This window comes from Hemicordylus capensis, chromosome 16 (genome assembly GCF_027244095.1).
Source record: "Hemicordylus capensis ecotype Gifberg chromosome 16, rHemCap1.1.pri, whole genome shotgun sequence".
NCBI lineage: Eukaryota > Metazoa > Chordata > Lepidosauria > Squamata > Cordylidae > Hemicordylus > Hemicordylus capensis.
Window position 1 is genome coordinate 17,184,723 of NC_069672.1, and position 17,964 is coordinate 17,202,686.

Sequence of the window (17,964 nt, forward strand, 5' to 3'; positions counted from 1 at the left end):
AGGTGAGCGCCCGGCCTCTGAACTGCCCGGCTCTCTTGGCAGAGAGAGCTGTGTTGGCGTCTGCATGCCGGCTCCCAAGAGCGCGCACAGGGTGGCAGGCTCGTCCCCGGCTACCAAGCACTCTCCACCCCTAGAGGGAGACGGCCTCACATCTCCCAGAAATCCTGTGGGCCGTCATGTATTTGCAGGCCAGGGCAAAGCTGGGGAGAGTCTGAAGCCGGCTCCGTTTTGCATTTTTGCTGAAATGCCTTTATCTGCTGGGAAGGGGGATTTGTCGCCCTCAGCTTTGGAATGGGAGGGCAAGGAAGCAAGGGGGCCCCTTCAGCCCCCCAGACCAAGGCGCCTGCTGTTTTTAGAGGCCTTGGCAGGCCACCACCCAATGCCTCTTAAGAGCTCGGCTGGAGTGCTTAGACGATGCGCTGCTCTTTAGGGAAAAGGTGTCCCTGCTAACCAGTGGGGAGCTCTCTGAGAGACAACCCAAGAAGAGACTTCGGACGAGCAGCGGTGGCGATCCCTTTGCTAGGGTCAGGGGGTTTTGGGGGGGGGGGCGGAGTTGGCAGAGGTTCAGAGATACTTGATCGTCATCTAAGCGGCTTCACCGACTTGACGGCACACTTTCACTTTTACTTTTTAAGCTACTTCCTACTCCCTGGGTCACTATTGGTACAGAAAGGAAGCGTGAAGGGCTAAACTCAGGGCTAAGCGCCAGAGATCTAGAGAGCCTTGGGTGCTTGGCTTGCCCTCTAGCAAAGGGGGCTGCCCCACACATTTTGCTGGAATGGTGTCTCTTTGCTTGCAACATGCACGCTGTAGCTTGGGGGAGAGGACCCGGGTGGGGGAAAGGGCTGCCCTGGGTGATGCGTGTGCCATTTCAGACGTGTCCCTGGGGGAGAAAGCCAAGCCACGTTGGGGCTGGGTGGTGTGCTTGAACCCAGCACGGGGATTTTGTGGCAAAAAGGGGGGGGAACGCCTTTGGGCCAGGCAACAAGGTAGAAAACCTTTATTTTTAGAAATCATCTCCCTCCCTCTGTTGTGGCCAAAACCTTCTCCTTGCGTCCGTTTTCGACTGCTGCTCTTTCGAGCTGAGCGTTGTTTGCAGCAGAATCACTTAAACCGTTCTGGCCTCTCAGGAATCCTCGGGCTGGTTGTGCTTGGCTGCCCTTCCTCCTCTCTTCCTGGGGACATCCCCGGCCGGGCTCCCCGGCTGCTGTTCGCTTTGGCGTTTGGGGGCTTTTCTGATCAGGTGATGGGTTCTCATTCCTGCTCGTTGCGCTCCACATTTCCTTCCTTTTTTAAAATATCTGGGGATTGTTTCTGAATAGAGGAAAAATGTGTAAGGAGGAAAAAATTAAAAATTAAAATAAAACAAGCTTTATCATAGTCGTCGTCTGGTAGATTTTCTTGAATGCTCCCTGGTCGAGCCTTGCAGAGACCCACCCTGGGCCACCTGGAGGCCGGAAGTCCACGGACGGAGAGCAAGGAAGTGGCCCGGCCCGGCTGCAAAGCCTGACACACTCCAGGCTCCGGAGCTCCAGGCTGGAACCTTGGCACATCCGGGGGGCGGGGGGGGGGGCAGGCCTTGCTTGGGGCCTCGATCCTCCTCCATCGGCAATACTGGGCTAGGATTAGCTTCCCGGGTAGTAGTTAAAATGCCACCCGTGCTGCCCGCCTTCATTCGAGAAGATGAGCTGGTTGCTCGCCCTGCCCCGGCTGCACCCTGCTGGGTGGGGCCTGGCTGCAGGGACTCCGTGGCTGCCTGGAATGAGCCTGTGCCGCTTGCAAGGGGGCCGTGCCAGCTGTGGGGTTCAAGGGGTGGCACTCTCCCCCCCGCCCCCCCCGCCTTCTGTCACTTTGCTCGTGTGCCGGTGGGAGAAGGAAGCCCCCGGCCCAAGGGCAGGCCACGGGAGGCGGTTCTCCTTCCTTTCTAGACCGCCTTGGGAACGCTGGCATCAGAGCAAGAGGGGCAGTTGTCTCCTCCCGGGGAGAAGGCCCCGATCTAGCTGTATTTCTAGCGTATGGGCCGTGAGGCTGCCCCTCACAGCCAAGGGCTGCCACAGTGGCCAAAGCCGTGTCTGCAAAGGCCCACCGGCCACATCGCCTGCGAAGCAAGTAGCCCACCGCTGTGGCCCTCGGAGGAGGAGCAGGAGGAGGGAGATACTTGTCCCTGCTCAGCTAAATCCGAAAGCAGGCGGAGCATTTCTGGGACAGGAAAGCCAGAGCCTTGGTCCACCGAGCTCAGTGTTGTCCTCACGGACTGGCAGCCGCTCCCAGCCCTGCTTGGAGGAGATGCTGCCAAGGAGTGGAGCTGCGACCTCCTGCCTGCAAAGCGGAGGCTCTGCCAGTGAGCGGCCCCCCCTCACGGCAGGCAGGCAGGTGGGCGGGTGGTGCTCACACGCCTCGCCCATCCAAATGCAAGCCAGGGCAGGCCCTGCTTAGGAAGGGGGCCAATGCACGCCGGCGACGGCAAGGCCAGCTCTCCCCCCCCGCCCCCCCCCCCCCAGGGCGTCTGAGTGGCTTCCCCGGCTGCTGTGCGCCTGCGAAGTGGCCAGACGGGTTTCCTTAGTCATTGGCATCCCTGGGAGCGACGCTGCCGCCGCGCAGGTGCCTCCTTCCCCCCAGGGCGACCCCTCCCCTCCACGCGGGCCTGTCTGGGCTTGTGGTTGGCCTGTGCATGGGAGGCTTGAGCATGCGAGCCCTGCGAGGTGTCCCCGTGGGGGGGGGCTTGCTCAGTGGGAGAGCCCCCCCCCCTGCCTGCAGAAGGTCCCCGGTTCCCTCCCTGGCGGCAGCACCTGCAGGGCGGGCTGAGAAAGAGCCTCCTGCCTGCCACCTGGGAGAAGCCGCTGCCAGCCTGGGTAGACATTCCTGAGCGAGCCCGACTCCGCCTATGGCAGCTTCCCCCCCCACTGCAGTTCGCGCCCCACAAATCCCTCCCGGCCCGCCTGGCGCAGCGGTGAGAGTGCGGGACCCGGAGCCGGGAGACCTGGCGATCCTTGCGGGGGGACTCGGGGCCAGCCCCCTCTCGCGCCCGGGGAGGGAGGAGCGCGGACTACAACTCCCGGCGCCCTTTGCGCGAGCGGCGCTGGGAGGACTGGCGGAGGGAAGCCGGTGGGCAGGAGGAGGCGCCGCCGCCGCCCCTCCTCCTGCCTCTGTCGGGGCGGGCAGCAGCAGCAGCAGGAGGCGGCGGAGGCGGAGGCGAAGGGGCTGCTGCTGCTGCTGCTGCTCTCGCTGCTGCTCTCGCTCCGCAGGGGCTGCTGCCGCCCCTCCTCGCCCCCCGCCCCGCCCCGCTGCGGCAGCTGCAGGCCCGAGGCCAGGGGGAGAGGCTGCAGCCCGCCCCCCCCCCGCCCGCCCCTTCCTGGGCGCCGCCCGCCGTCACGAGGAGGAAGGGAGCCCCCCCCAGCAGCAGCAGGAGGCGGCGGCGGCCCCTCTCTTGCCCTCCCTCTACTCTGCCTGCCCCCGCCAGGACGGATCGGGGCCGCCCCCCTCCTCCCGCCGCCGCCCCCCGGCGGGGCCCCCCCCCCGCCCGCCATGGAGCCCCCCGGGCAGGTCAAGGACCGCATCCTGGAGAACCTCTCGCTCTCCGTCAAGAAGGTCAGTCCCCCTCGGCTGGGGGGGGGAGGGGACCCCCCAAGCCACGAAGGTCAGCCCCCCGGGGCCCCCCCCGGATTCTGTGCCTTCGTGTGGGGAGCACGTCTGTGGGTGTAGGGGGTGCCCCCACCTCTCAAGAGCGTGGCAGTGCCGGGGGGGTCCACACCCCACACACCCCTGTGCAATGGGGGTGGTGGTGGGGTGCTGTGTCTGTCTCTGTTGGCAGCACCGGGGGGGGGCATGGTGTTGTCTGTTAATGTGCCTCTTGGGGGGGAGGACCCCAAAGATAAATGGGGGGCTGATGTGGGTATAGAGGGAAATTACCCCCCCCCCAAGCATGATGATATTGTGGGGAGAGGGAGACGTTCTCAAGAGTAAATGGGAGATTTGACAGCGGGGGGGGGATCCCATGTGGTTGCCTGCCTGTGGGGGTGGGGGAGTGGGGGGGAAGAGCAGCAGCACCCCCCACCCCACCCCAAAAGCCAAAGTGGGGTTTGTGAGGGAGAGGTAGGTGCCTTGTCCCCTTCCCCACAAGAAGACAGGGGGTCTGACCATGGAGGGGAAGGGGGCAGGTAGGGCTGCTTCCCAGGGGGAGACCGGGGGGGGCCTTCTCACCCCCAAAAGGACTGGGGAGTCAAGGGCCGTGCACACAGGAGCCCCCCCCATCTCCCTTCACTCTCCTCCTCCCAGAGAGGATGCTAAGAAGGTTGCTAATAGGAAGCAAGCACCGGCCCCTCTGCCCTGTGGGGCTTGGGGGGGGGCGTGCTCAACACAGGGGACCCAGGCCCCATCCCCAGCGAGCCCCTCCCTCCCCATAGGAAAAGGCTTGGATCCGGTGGCGGGGGGTGGGTTGGGGTGGGTTGGGGGGATCCGGAGGAGAATGATGGAGATAGGAACAGACCTGCGGGGGGGGGGGAGTGCAGGCACATTTCAGGCCAAGAGGTCAGGTCCCTGCTGCAAGGAGCATACAGTGCAGACATTGCCATGGGGAGGGGGGAGGCAGCGAGGCCAAATGGGCCCTTATGGCCACTGCAGTTGGGGGTGAGAACTGAAGGGCTGGCTTATAGTCTTGTCAGTATCCCTATGAATACAAAGACGAATAGGGAAAGTGCCTCCCCCCTCCCCAAGATAAACCTTTGGAGGGCCCCCCCTGGCACGACCCCACCACCCCCAGTACTCCCCCCCCAGCTTGGCGTGACCCTCGGGGGGGGGGTATTTCAGGCAGAGCATAAGGAGCCTTTGCCTCTTGGACTCCCCGGGTCTGTGGATCGATTGTAAGCCCCTCTGGGCAGGGGCCTGGCTTCTGGAGCCTTGTGCAGCTCTGTGCATGCACTGGAGAACAGCTGGCCGCCTGCCCCTCCTCCCCAAGACCCTGGCCGGCCACGAGGGAAAGTGGGTTGCCCTGTGGAGGGGCCCGAACGGAAACTGACCTGCAGGACCGGAAACTGACCTGCAGGACCGGCTGGAGGGAGAGTTCTCCGTGTCCCCCCTGGAGGGAGAGTTGACCCTGAGCGCCTGCCGCTGAAGTGGGCCTGAGGCTCGTTTCAGGCTCCGATCCGGCGCACACTTCCTTGCAAGCCGGCCCCTCTGAGCGGGGTGGCACTTAAGCTGGGCTTCCCCAGGAATGCAGCTTGGAAGCAGTGCCTGGCTAGGCCTGGGGGCGGTTGAGGGCCACTTTCTGGGGCCCCAGAAGCGCCAAGTGGGGCGACTGTTCAAAGGATGCGCGGGGGGGAGGGGGGCATCCCTCAGTGGCCGCAGAGTCCCCTCTTGGCAGGCAGAGGGTCCTGGGTTCAGTTCCCGGCAGCCTCTCCAGACGGAGCTGAGAGAAGACCCTTCTCGGCCCCAGACCCTGGAGTGCTGCTGCCAGTCAGGGAAGGCGTTTCTGACGCCGACGGAGCAAAAGTCTGACTCCGCAGAAACCCGTCTGCTCTGCTCAGAAGGAGTCGCGCCGGAGCGGCCCCACTTCGGCCTTCTGGCAGACGTTGGCCTACAATCCCCATAATCCCTGGCGACGGGCCGCTGTGGCTGGGGGCGATGGGAGTTGTGGTCCAGGAATAGCTGGGGGTGGGGTGGGGCTAAGTGGAGCAGGCCTGAGTTACGCCGGAGAAGAGGTTGTTGAAGAGTCGCTCACGTGGTGGTGACGGGGCCGCTGCGGGTTCAGTTCCCTGCGCTGGGCTTCTACCCAAACAACCACCTTCTGTGGGGTGGGGTGGGGGGGGCACAAGTGGGGGGCGCATGGCAGCAAAGGGGGCCAGTGAAGCAGGCTTGGGGCCTGTGGCCAGGTTGGCGTGGGGGGTCCTGGTCTCCCGGGCCCTGGCCCCACCCACCCCCCACCCCACCCCTGTGGGTTCTCGGACTTCCCCATTGATCCGGGTCTGGCTGGCACCCCTGGAGGGCTGGGAGCCCTTTTGAAGCCGGCTTCCTGCAGCTGCCCAATTGCAGGGCCGGCCGGGGGGGGGGGCAGCGCCTGGGTGGTAGCCAAGAGGCGCGTGGCCGGGCCGCAGGACAGAGGGGCCTCTCCGGAAGGCCTTGGGCGGGCAAGTCACAAGGGCAGAGCAGCTGTCGGCTCCGAGGGCTTCGGCGGGTGGGAGGCCGGAGAGCCGAGTGGTGGTCATTCCTCGCCGGTCTCGTGCCGCCGGCAGCCGGCCCAGTGCCAGGAACGGTAGCCTCTGGCTCACCAAAGGAGGCGGGGGGAGCCAGCCTGCTGGGGGGAGCAGCCTCGGCGTTTCCTCTCCCTCCTCGTGAAACAGAGACATTCCCTGCCCGCAGGGAGAGCGTGCTTCCTCTGGGGGGATCGGGGCCTTGGCGGCAGAGGTCAGCCCGCCTCTGGCTGGGCCTCCCCCTTTGCAAGCGGCTTCCTCCCTCCGTGGTGAAGGCCCCCCCCGCCCCGCCCCCTTCAGCCCTGGGCCTGTGCTGCACCCGGAGCGCCCCATGGAGGGGGCTGACCTGGTGGTAGCCGGCGTGCCTGGCCCCTGAGCTAAGCAGGGTCTGCCCTGGTTGCAAACGAGTGGGAGACTGGATGTGTGAGCAGCTCTTCCCTTGAGGGGATGGTGGAGCCGCCGCTCTGGGAAGAGCAGAAGGGGGGCCCGAGTCCCCTCCCTGGCGGCAGCAGCAGCCTCTCCAAAGTAGGGGGGCTGAGAGAGAGACTCCTGCCTGCAAGCTGGGAGCAGCCGCTGCCAGTCTGGGAAGACAGTCCTGCGCTAGGTGGACGGAGGGTCTGACTCAGTATGTGGCCGCTCCCTCGGTTCCTGGGCTGGGCTGCGTCCTCCCCGTTCTGGGCTAGCCCGCTCCCTCGGCCAGGAGGGCCGCTCTGCAGGAGGGTTGCCGCAGGCGGGGGAAGGAGCCACCCAGAAGGCATTGCAGTCGGGGTGCCTGTTGGCTCTGGGGGCTGGCCCTGCGGCCCTCGGAGGCATCGCCCACGCCCTCCCGCGTGGCCCCACAACACGCACTGAGCCAGCCTCCCCTGCCAGGGGCCCCAAGGGCTTGCTCCCCCCCACCCCCCCAGCAATCCCGCAGCACGCTGAGCCTCCTGGGGGAGGGGGGTGCTGCGCTTTGGGGCAGGCCTTGGCGGGTGCTGGCAGGGCAGTTGCACCAGAGGCAGCTGCTGGGGCCGGATTCCTCCCAAGGAATTCCTCCCTCCTTTGTGTAAAACCAAAAGCACTCGGAGGCGGAGTTGAGGAAGTCCTGCCACATGACTCTTCCATTTCATCTTCTTCCTCCAAAAAAACCCCGCAAGCTGAAACATGGGAACCGAGGAAGCTGCCATTTGCTGAGTCAGACCCTGGGTCCCTCTCGCTCAGGATTGTCTGCACAGGCTGGCAGCGGCTTCTCCCAGGCTGCAGGCAGGAATCTCTCCCAGCCCCGTCTTGGAGATGCCGCTGCCAGGGAGGGAACGTGGAACCTTCTGCAGGCAAGCGGGCAGGGGCGCTTTCTTCCCAGAGCGGCTCCATCCCTCCCCCCGGGGGGGGAATCTCTTCCAGTGCTGCCCACCCTTCTAGCCTCCCATCCACATGCAGCCGGGGCAGACCCTGCTTAGCTGAAGGGGCCCGGTCCTGCCTGCCCCCCGCAGCCCAGCTCCCCTCCCACTGTCTCACGGCCCTCTTCGCCCCGCTCTCCTTTTCAGCTGCAGAGCTACTTTGCCGCCTGCGAAGACGAGACGCCGGCCATCCGGAACCACGACAAAGTCCTGCAGCGGCTCTGTGAGCACCTCGACCACGCGCTGCTCTACGGGTAAGGGGTGGAATATAAACAAAATATTCCCCTCCGCAGGGGATGACGGAGCCGCTGTGGGAAGGGCAGAAGGGTCCCAGTCCCCTCCCCGGCGGCAGCATCTCCAAGAGAGGGCTGGCAGAGAGACTCCTGCCCTGCAGCCTTGGAGAAGCCGCTGCCAGCCTGGGTAGACAATCTTGAGATAGGTGGACGGAGGGTCTGACTCAGTAGCCGGCCGCTCGCGGTGTTCCCAGTGCCCCAGCACTCTCCCCTCTGCAGCGGGCTTGAGGCTGCTCTCCCCTGACCTCACCGGGGCTCCTTCCCCGCAGGCTCCAAGATCTGCCTTCCGGCTACTGGGTCCTGGTGGTCCACTTCACCCGCAGAGAAGCCATCGAGCAGATAGAGGTCTTGGAGCACGTGGCCACCAACCTGGGGCGCAGTAAGTCTGAGTGGGGCGGGGGGGGGCGGGGGGGCTTCCGGGGCGGCAGCTGAGAAGCCGGGGGGGTGGGGGGGTCTGGGGCCAGGCGTGAGGAGCCCTCGGCTTATGCCCGGCCTGCTCTTTCCTGGGGCTTGCAGTGGCCGGTGACCCTGTCGTGGCCGGGGTGCCGGAGGAGCCCCCCCCCTGCACTGAGCACTGGGGGGCTGCAGCAGGAGGCCCCTCGGCACTCCCCGGCCCCCCCTCCAGCCCCCTGTGCTGACCCTGAAACGGGCAAGTGGGTCTTCCTCCCGCCGGCCGGCCTCTTGCCCTGGGTGGGTGGGGCGGGCCGCAGCCCTCTGGCGAGCCGGCCGGTGGGCCCGCTCTGGGCCGTCCTGGCAAGCAGGGCCTGCAGAGTCTCTTCTCCGCCCCCCCCGGCCCCCCCCCGCAGGCCGAGCGTGGCTGTACCTGGCCCTCAACGAGAACTCCCTGGAGAGCTACCTGCGCCTCTTCCAGGAGAACCGGGCTCTGCTGCACAAGTATTACGTCAAGTGAGTCGGGCGGGGGGGCGGGGGAGCGGGGGGCCTCCCGGCTGACCCACCAGGAAGGGGCCCCTGGGCCGGGAGGGCCCCACGAGGCGGCTGCGGCTCTGGGCCTGAGCTGGGGGCTTCTCCTCCGCCCGTCCTCCCCGCAGGAAGGCCCTGGTCTGCAGCCACGACCACCTGACGCTCTTCCTCACGCTGGTCTCCGGCCTGGAGTTCATCCGCTTCGACCTGGACCTGGTGAGCAGCTCCTCCCGTCCGGGGCCGGGGCAGACGAAGCCCCCCCCCCGCCCCGCGTGCCCCCCCCCCAGCCCCAGCCCCGGGGGAGCCAGAAGCCTTTCGCGGGTGCAGGCGCTGCTGCCCGCCCGGGTCCCGCAGAGCTCTGGGCTGGAGAAGCTTGAGGCGTTAGAAGCAGCCAGTCAGGCTGGCGTCTCTCCGTCCGGTGGGGAAGGCCAGGCGGGGTGACCCCTCACCCCACACGTGCCTGGGCGGGCAGGGCTGGACCCCGGTGGGTGAGGAGGCGGCACCCCAGGGGCTGCTGGCGGGCCCATCCCGAAGAAAGCCCGAGGGCAGGTCCCAGGAGCCCAGCCGGCCCCCTTGGCTAGGAGAGGCTCTGCCTTGGAGCCCGCGGGGGGGGGGGGGCGGCCACCTGGGGCCAAGCGGGCCTGAGGCGGCCCGAGACGAGCTCCGAGCTGCCCGGCGGGATGGATGGGCCAAGAAGGCCTCCTCCAGGCAGCAGAAAGGCGGGGGGGGGCAGCACAGGGAGGGCTGTGAACGTGGACCGCCTGCCAAATCTGGGCGCTGGACTGATGCAGGGGAGGAGAGGCAGCATGGCGTAGGGGTCAGAGTGCTGGACTCGGGCCGGGGAGACCCGAGTTCGAGTCCCCACGCAGCCCTGGAAGTCGCTGGGTGACTCTGGGCCAGTCCCGTCTCTCTCGGCCTGACCCACCTCAGCCGCGGCCCCCGGGACGGGACGGCCCACTTGCTGCACCGCCGCCGACGCCCTGCGACCCTCCCTCTTCCTGCCCGCCCCGCCCAGGACGCCCCTTACCTGGACCTGGCCCCCTACATGCCGGACTACTACAAGCCCCAGTACCTGCTGGACTTCGAGGAGCGCCTGCCCAGCTCGGCCCACGGCTCCGACAGCCTCTCGCTCAACTCCTTCAACTCCGTCACCTCCACCAACCTGGAATGGGACGACAGCGCCATCGCCCCCTCCAGCGAGGGTGAGCGGGGTGGGGGGCCGCTGTGGGGCGCCAGTGGGCAGGGGGGCTGCGTCTGAGGAAGGGGGTGGGGGGAGGCCAGCGGCACGTTGCCGCCTCTGTCCCCGGCTCGGTTGTCCCGCAGCCCACAGACAGGGCCCCGGCCGCCTGCCGGGCCTGGGCGGGAGGTCTGCTCCGCAGGGCCGTCGGGAGCTGCCGCCTCCTCCTCCCGAGTCAGCCCCTCGCGCTCAGGGGGGTCGGTGCAGACGGTGGCAGCTGCTCTGCAAGGAGGCAGGCCGGAGTGCGTCACAGCACGGCTTGGAGATGCCGCCGCCGCCGCCGCCTTCTGCCTGCAGGGCAGAGCGTCCGCCCTCCTCCACCCCGAAGAAGCGCAAGCCGAGGCCGGCCCTGGGCAGCCCTGGGCACAGGTCCTGCTTGCCACCACAAGCCCAGCTCTCCTCCTCCTCCTCCTCCTCCGCCTCTCCGAGCTCCCCCTGCTCGGCCCGCAGGAGGGCCCAGGTTCACTCCCTGGCAGGCAGCGTCTCTCCAGGCAGGCCTGGGCAGCCGTGGCCGGTCAGCGTGGACAGAGCCAGGAGGACCTCGGCGGGCCCGGCGTGGCCGATGGCGGCTTCCCCAGGGCCTCACGGGCTGGGCTCAAGGCCCTCCTGCAGCCACGCCTGCCGTGGCCCGATGGAGACACACACACACACACACACACACACACACGCTTGCTTGTGGTCACTGTGAGCAGCGGGGGGGGCAGGCGGGGGGCTCTGCAGAGAGGGAGAGGGCGTCTGCCAGACCCCGAGGGGCCCACAGCGGAAGGGGAGGGAGGCTGAATTAAAGGGGGTGTGGTGGGCGGGGGAGCCTTCCTTTGCTGGGGCTACCTGCGCTCACAGGCCCCCCAAGGCAGAAGTGGTGTACGCCCCCCACCCACCCCGTGGCCGTGTCTGTGAGGCTCAGGGTGGGGAGGCGCGGGAAGAGCTCCTGTGCTCCTCCTCGTCTCCCTCGGCGGCACACTGGAGAAGGGGCTGGAAGGGGCTGTGCCGCTTTGGGGGTGGTCCGGGGGGGTCACGCCTTTGAATGCCCCACTCCATGTAAGGACCACGGCCGGTGGGACGGGCGGCAGCCAGAAAAGGCCCGCTTTCCTGCTTGTAGTGGAGGGCCTTGTCTGGGGGTGAGCATCCGGAAGTGGCTTCGCCCGCCCGCCCCCTGAAGCGGTACAGTCCTGCCCTGGCTTCCCACCCGCCGGGTCGCAGCCTGCCTCGCTAACCTCCGGTTTTATCCCTCGTTTTGTAGATTATGATTTTGGAGATGTCTTTCCTGCAGCGCCATCCGTGCCAACCGCAGCCTGGGAAGGTGGGACGAGCTCACCCATTTCTCTGTGGTCTCGCTCTCCGGGCTGCTTTTTTGGTTTCCGCACCGGAGCTTGCTGCATGCGCTGGGGCTGGCCCCTCACCCCCCCCCCCCACTTGGCACTCCTGGGGGGGACGAGCGGCCGGGAGGGGGCTGAGGAGGCCCCTCCTCCTCCCTCCCTCCCTCCCTCCCGCCCTCTGGGGGCTCCCCGCAGGCTTCGCCAGGGTCCGGCCGGGGAGTGGGCACCCTCCGTGCCCCTCTCCGGGGCCCGAGCCCTCCGGCGGCCTCCCTGGCTCTTCCGGGATCCCTCGGGGTCTCCGGCGCGCCCCTCCCTCGGCGACTCTGCCTCCCTCCACCTGAGACGCTCGTCGGCCGGTTCTCCAGCTAACCAGCCCCTCCCGGCCGCCTGGTGTGGGGCGCCAGCCAGGGCCCCCCGGCGACTAACAAGCACCTTCTCTGTTCCGACAGTGCAGGGGAGAGACGGAAGGCCTGGCCTTGGCGGGGGTCACCCGCCCCCCCGCCAGCTTCTCTGCGCCTTCTCTCTTTCTGCCCCTCGGCGTGGCCTCTGCCCCAGGCGCGCCCCACGGCCCCTTCCCTTCGCTCGTGGAAACAGGCCTCTGGGCCCCCAGGGGGCAGGAAAGGAGCGCCGGAGTGGTGGCCCGGCCCGGCCGGCTGGAGGCGGTCCCTCTTGTGCTGCCGGCTGCAGGGGCCGCCCTGGGGCCCAGCGGGGCCCCTGCTCCAACTCTCCCTGCCCTCCTTCCTTCCTTCCTTCCCCAGAGGGAGACCTCACGGACACCCTCAGCTGCCCCCGCTCCGTGGCCTCCGAGCTGAGCGGCACCCGGGCCCTGGCCAAGAGCCCCCCGCTGCGCCACAACCCTTTCGACGGGAAGGCGGGGCTGCCGCTGCCCCCTTTCTCCTCCTCCTCCGCCGAGACCACCCCGGTCCACTCGGCCTCCCAGGAGAAGGCGGAGGGCACCGCGGAGGGCACGGACCAGTCGGAGAGCTGCCCGGAGCTGGAGGTCATCAGGTCAGTGTGTGGGGCTGCCGGTGCCGCTGCCAGTCGGGGGCCACACAAAGCGGCTTGGCGTGGGGGGAGGGCAGCGGGGAGAGCCCCTCCTTGGCCTGCAGAAGCGGCAGTCCCAGGCGCCGTCCCTGGCGGGTAGGGCTGGGAGAGGCTCCTGCCTGCAACCTGCAGCGCCACTGCCAGTCTGTGCACGTGGAGGACCAGCGGCCTGTGCGCTTTCCGCTCTGACTGGCAGCAGCTCTCCCGGGTCCCGGGCAGACCGTGGGCCTCCCCCATCCGCGGACTTCCTTGCCCCACGGGAGGGCCTGTGGGGACTCTGTCTGGGGCCTTCTGCAGGCAAAACGTGACCGCTTCCTCCGGGCTCTGGCCTGAACTGATGCCTTCGAGACCCCACTGCCCTCGAATCCTTTGGACAGGCGGGGGCCCGTTCTGTTTCTCTGCGGAGGGGGGCTCCTTCTCCCAGTGCAGCCCCCGCCAGGGGGTGGAGGGATCAGAGGCCGTTCTGCCCTCGATCCCGAAGCCCAGGGAGGGGGACGCGCCCTCTGGCCGCGGCGGGAGTGGCCGTGTTCGCCAGGGTGCCCGAGCTCCCTCCCTCTCCTTGCCTCTCTGCAGGTTGGCCAAAAGGAAGAAGACCGGCAAGAAGAAGAAGGCCAAGGCGGAGGAAGCGGCGCCGGCCGGGACGGGGACCCGCGAGGGCGACGGGGCCGAGCGGCCGGAATCCGCCCGGGAGGGGCCCCCCCCGCGGGCCCAGCCGCTGCAGCTCCCCGCCCTGGAGGAGGCCTCCCCCTCCCCCTCCCCGGAGCCTCTGGGGCCCGCCCGGAGCCAGGGGGTCAGCAGCCTGCTGGACGGAGAGCGGGAGGCGGCCGGCGGGGCCCCGGAGCAGCTGCCCCCGCAGCCCTTTCGGACGGGCACGCCAGAGGGGGGCCCAGCCTGCGGGGAGCGCCCAGCCTCTGGCGAGGAGGGGGCCGGGCTGGCGGCCCCCATGGACTTCTACCGCTTTACCCTCGAGAGTCCAAGCACTCCTGCGCCAGGTGGTGGCCACCATGACCCTGCAGGGGATGGCCAACCGCCACATGTTCCTGGTGGCCCTGAAGGTGCTGGACCCGAGGAGGAGGAGGAGGAGGAGGCGGCAGCGGGAGGAAGAGGAGGAGGAGGAGGAGAGGAGGGCCCGGCGGCTGGGCCCCTAACGGACCGCCCGCAGCCCCCGCCAGAGCAGGCCAGCAGCAGCAGCGCGGCCCTCCGCGGCTGCAAGCGGGGCCAGGGCAGCCCCTCCCTCAGCAGCGCCGAGGAGGACTCTGGGGTGGAGGAGGGGCAGGGCAGCCCCTCGGAGGCAGCCCACCCCTCCGAGTTCCGGTAAGGGGCCGGGGGGGCTCTGCATGCTGAAGCCCAGCCCCCCAGCCCAGGGAGGCAGAGAAGGGCCCAGAGGCGGCGGGAGGGGGCAGGGGGCGTGGACCCCCTCCCTGCGCAGCGCCAGTCGGAAGCACAGGGCCCCGGTCCAGCGCAGGAAGGAGACCTGCGGTTACGGGGGCCCCCACCCCCTGCCCGGCCCCCCTGCCAGCCGGGACTGGGGCAGCCGGGGCCGTTCCGTGGTGCTGCTCCGACCAGCTAAGCCGGAGACCCAGAGAGGCCGTTTCCCAAGCCAGCTGCAGGGGGGCTCCCCCCACGGAATGATGGGGTCTGGGTCGCCTTAGGGAAGGGTCTCCTCCCCTCCTAGGGGCCGGGGGCTGGCAAGGCTGGCGGGGGCCCCCGGTGTGGGCGCCACTTGGGGAGGCCTGCATCTCCTGCTTGGGTATTGGGGGGGGGATCTCCCCTCCCTCCCTCCCTCCCGGGGGATTCAGGGGGTCCCTCTTCCTCCCCTTCCTCCCCTTCCAGGGTCGACAACAACCACTTGCTGCTTCTGATGATCCACGTCTTCCGGGAGAACGAAGAGCAGCTTTTCCGGGTATGCCTGAGGAGCCCAGGAGATGTGGCCGACCCCTGGGGGGGCTCTGGCCTTGAGAACGCCACCCCCCCACCCACCCCCAAAGCAGAGCAGGGTGATGCCGAGCGCTCCCCTCCACAGAGCAGGCCACCGTCGCCCAGGAGGTGGGGTGGGGTGGGGGGCCCCTGTCCTGGCAGAAGGGCCCCTGGGGCCCTTGCGGTGGCCGGCCTGAACGAGGCTCTTTCTCCCCCCCCCCCCGCCATGGTCTTGGCAGATGATCCGCATGAGCACTGGGCACATGGAGGGGACCCTCCAGCTGGTCTACGTGCTGCTGACTGACTGCTACATCTACCTCATCCGCAAAGGTATCTGGCTTTGGGGGCAGGCCGTGCGTGGGGGGGGGTGGTGTGGGTCGCTCCCCCTCCGCTGCTGCTGCTGCTGCTCCAGGAGGATTCGGGCTCCGCCCTCGAGCGGAACTGGCCAGCGGAGGCCCTTTGTAGCCCTTCCAGTGGTAGCCATGGGGGGGGGGCTGGCAGAACTCCAGCAGGGAGGGGACTTCTGTGAAGGGCGGCTGTGGATGCCGTGGCTGAAGTTGAGGGCCAGGTGGGCCAGTGCAGGGGGGGGCAGCGGGGGGGGGGGGCTCCCTTGCATGGCTCACCTTCCCTCCCGCCCTTGCCAGGAGCCGCGGAGAAGCCGTACCTGGTGGAAGAGGCGGTTTCCTACAACGAGCTGGACTACATCTCTGTGAGTAGGGGGCCGGGGGGGGGGCTCTGGGGCCGGAACAGGCTGGCCGCTGCGGCTCTGAATCCAGGGCTGCCATTGCCGGGGGGGGGCGGAATGCCCCCTCAGGCCTCCCGCCAGGCACAGTGGGGGGTCTGGTCCCGGGGGGGGGCTTGGGCCAGCTGCCAGGGCCCCCCTCGGAAGCACCGTGGCAGGCCTCCTCCAGGCGGGTGGGCTCTCACTTGGAGGGTCTTTGCTTCCCCCCCCCCCTTTGCAGGTAGGGCTGGACCAGCAGACCGTGACTCTGGTCTGCACCAACCGCAGGAAGCAGTTCCTTCTGGACACGGCCGATGCCACCCTGACCGAGTGAGTGAGCCGGCCGGCCGGCCGCCCGTCTCCCTTCCTGGCCCCCTCGGAGCCGGTCTCACGGGGGCCGGGGGGGGGGGCCGGGCCGGGCAGGGCCTCCGAGGGGCTCTTGACTTCAGGATCGGGTCCTGGGGCTTTCTTGCCAGCCAGGCTGGATCCAGGCCGGGGGGCCTTTCCTGCTGCCCCCCCCGCCCCGCCCCGCCCCCGTTGCTGACCAGCTCCTCTCTCTCCCGGCCACCCCCAGGTTTTTCCTAGCCTGTCTGAGGTCAGCGATGATCAAAGGCTGCCGCGAGCCCCCCTACCCCAGTATCCTGACGGATGCCACGATGGAGAAGCTGGCGCTGGCCAAATTTGTAGCCCAGGAGTCCAAGCGGGAGGTGAGAGGGGCATTGGGGGTAGCCCGTCAGCCGGTGGGCGGAGTGCAGTGCCCGGTCTTCAACGCGCCGCCTGTTGAACCAGCAGCCTGATGGGCCTCCGATGGGGAGCCCTTCTTGGGAACCTGGTGAGCGTCTGATGGCTGCTTGACCTCCAGGGGCAGCCGGGCCGTTGCCCTGTGGCTTGTGGCCTGGCAGGTGTGGCCCAGACCCCCCCCCCCCCCGGGATGCCCCCCGCCAGCCCTCCCCTCCCGGGCCTGAGCAGCCTGTCTCCAGAGCGCTGGGCGTTGAACACTGCCGCTGGGGGGGGGCTGTCTTGCAGATCTCGGAGGTGGCCGTCCGCTTCTACGGCCTTGTTCACTGGGAGGACCCCGCGGACGAGACCCCGGGCCCCAGCCCTGCTCCCTACACGGCGGCCGATCACGCCGTCACCAAGGAGGGCACCCTGACCTACAAGGCCGGCACCCACTACCTGGGCAAGGAGCACTGGAAGCCCTGCTTTGTGGTGCTCAGGTGAGGGCGGGGGGCGGGCTGGGACGGCTCTGGCCCCCTCTCTTGCCCCCCGAGCCCCCCTGCCTTCCCCTTGGGGGCCGGCTCAGGGGAGGGAGCTGCCCCCGCCCGAGTGTGACCCCCCACAGCCCCCGCCCCCCGTGCTGACCTCCTTCCCTCTGCAGCCACGGCATCTTGTACCAGTACCCGGACCAGACCGACGCCACCCCCCTGCTCTCCGTCAACATGGGGTGAGTGCGCGGCCGCCTGTTCCCCGGCCTCTGAGCCTTGACCCCTCGGAGCCTTGACCCCTCGGAGCCTTGACCCCTCGCCTGCCCGCCGCTCACTTCTCTCTCTCCGCCCCCCCCCCGGCCCCGGATCCTTGCAGAGGGGAGCAGTGTGGCGGGTGCCGGAGGGCGAACACGACAGACCGGCCCCACTCCTTCCAGGTGATCTTGACCGACCGCCCGTCCCTGGAGCTGAGTGCCGAGAACGAGGAGGAGATGGCGGACTGGATGCAGCACCTGTGCCAGGCCGTCTCCAAAGGGGTGAGCCGCCTGCGCGGGGCAGGGGGGCCTGAGGGGGGCTGCTTCAGCCGAGGGGGCCGGGGGGGTCTGTCCTGCACCCACCAGCGGAAGGGCACGGCGAGGTGGCCCTGCACGTGAGGAGGGAGCCCTGGACCCTCGGCTCCTGACCCCCGCCCCCCGGGCTCCTGACCCCCTTCCTGCCCCCAGGTGGTCCCCCAGGGCGTGGTGCCGGCCCTCTGCGTCCCCTGCTGCCTGGTGGTGACGGAGCAGAAGCTCTTCACCTGCCACGAGGACTGCCAGACCAGCTTCTTCCGCTCCCTGGCCACGGCCGAGCTGACCGACGTGGCTGCCGTCTCCACGGAGGCGGGCCGAGAATATTGCATCCTGGTGAGCCTCCGGGCAGGTGGGCGGGCAGGAGCTGCGGGGGCCCCTCCGGGAGTGACTGCAGCCCCCCCTCCTCCCCCTCCCCCCCCAGGAGTTTGCCAAGGACCGCCAGCAATACCTGCCCCCCTGGGTCCTCTACTTCAGCTGCCCGGCAGAGGTGGGGCGCTTCCTTTCCGCCCTGGACGCCGTGTGGAAGAGCTTGTACCAGGTGAGTGGGCCTGCCCCCCCCTGCCGCCGCCGCCGCCCTGCTGGGTGGCCACATCCTCCCCGCCGGCCCCCCACCGCCCCGCCTCCCTCTTTTGCAGGTCGACCTTCCGTGCAAGGCGGTGGAGGAGGGGAGTGCCGCCAGGAAGAAGTGCGAGGACGCCCTGAGCCTGATCCGCAGCGCCTGGCAGCGCAGCGACAGCCTCTGCCGCGGCCGGGCCTCCCGGGACCCCTGGTGCTAGCCTGCCGGCCCGGCAGAGAGGAACTCGGTTCTGCGGGGGGCCCGGTCCTCCTGCCAGCGAGAGAGGCGGCCGCTTGCAGTGGGGGGGGGGCTCTTTCGCTTCTGGACGGGGGGCCGCCGCGCAGGGCTGCGGAGGAAGGCGGGGCTGGAGGATCCCAGGGAGCGGCTCCTCCGCAGTGGACGGGACTCGCGTGCTGCGCTCTCTCAGCACCCGGCAGCAGCTCCCCGGGAGGCGGCTGGGCCCTGCTGCTCGTCTCGCCTGGAGCAGGGGCTCTGCCGGGGCCACGCTCCGCGCCTGGAGCAGCCCCCTTTTCTGACTGTGGCCAGGCCTTGCATGTGCTGCTGCCGCCGCCGCCACGTTGTTATGAAAACTGAGGCCCACTTTGCAGCGCTTCCGCCCACCTT

The 17,964-nt window shown here is 68.8% G+C and overlaps 2 protein-coding genes across 3 annotated transcripts; one reads left to right on the forward strand and one right to left on the reverse strand.

Moving 5' to 3' along the window:
* Positions 1–983: 983 nt before the first annotated feature.
* On the reverse strand, positions 984–3,527 carry LOC128338653 (translation initiation factor IF-2-like). Its single transcript, XM_053281377.1, has 3 exons — positions 3,448–3,527; positions 2,790–3,352; positions 984–1,314 (listed from the first exon to the last, which is right to left on the reverse strand). The coding sequence occupies exons 1-3, from the start codon at positions 3,525–3,527 to the stop codon at positions 1,127–1,129; spliced, it is 831 nt and encodes a 276-aa protein (XP_053137352.1). The 3' UTR covers positions 984–1,126.
* On the forward strand, positions 3,329–17,704 carry PLEKHM2 (pleckstrin homology and RUN domain containing M2). 2 transcript variants are annotated; one of them, XM_053281426.1, is made up of 20 exons: positions 3,329–3,588; positions 7,709–7,815; positions 8,124–8,233; positions 8,661–8,760; positions 8,904–8,991; positions 9,791–9,977; positions 11,253–11,312; positions 12,087–12,336; positions 12,946–13,686; positions 14,206–14,275; positions 14,529–14,619; positions 14,934–14,998; positions 15,252–15,340; positions 15,585–15,717; positions 16,037–16,227; positions 16,389–16,454; positions 16,592–16,751; positions 16,938–17,117; positions 17,206–17,322; positions 17,420–17,704. In XM_053281426.1, exons 1-20 carry the CDS (start codon positions 3,526–3,528, stop codon positions 17,558–17,560), a joined length of 3,009 nt encoding a protein of 1,002 aa, XP_053137401.1. In that variant the 5' UTR covers positions 3,329–3,525; the 3' UTR covers positions 17,561–17,704. The 2 variants fall into 2 exon arrangements, with proteins under 2 accessions (XP_053137401.1, XP_053137402.1); XM_053281427.1 differs by lacking the exon at positions 11,253–11,312.
* The last annotated feature ends 260 nt before the right edge of the window (positions 17,705–17,964 follow it).

What these genes read in the sequence shown, in the direction of transcription:
- PLEKHM2 (XM_053281426.1), top strand. Translation starts at nt 3,526, where the DNA reads ATGGAGCCCCCCGGGCAGGTCAAGGACCGCATCCTGGAGAACCTCTCG. An exon ending in CTGCTCTCCGTCAACATGGG is followed by an intron (nt 16,455 to 16,591) that starts GTGAGTGCGCGG and finishes GGATCCTTGCAG; the next exon opens with AGGGGAGCAGTGTGGCGGGT. An exon ending in GCCGAGAATATTGCATCCTG is followed by an intron (nt 17,118 to 17,205) that starts GTGAGCCTCCGG and finishes CTCCCCCCCCAG; the next exon opens with GAGTTTGCCAAGGACCGCCA.
- LOC128338653 (XM_053281377.1), bottom strand. Translation starts at nt 3,527, where the DNA reads ATGGCGGGCGGGGGGGGGGCCCCGCCGGGGGGCGGCGGCGGGAGGAGG. An exon ending in ATCCGTCCTGGCGGGGGCAG is followed by an intron (nt 3,353 to 3,447) that starts GCAGAGTAGAGG and finishes GGCGGCGCCCAG; the next exon opens with GAAGGGGCGGGCGGGGGGGG. An exon ending in TTTCTCAGCCCGCCCTGCAG is followed by an intron (nt 1,315 to 2,789) that starts GTGCTGCCGCCA and finishes TCCTCTATTCAG; the next exon opens with AAACAATCCCCAGATATTTT.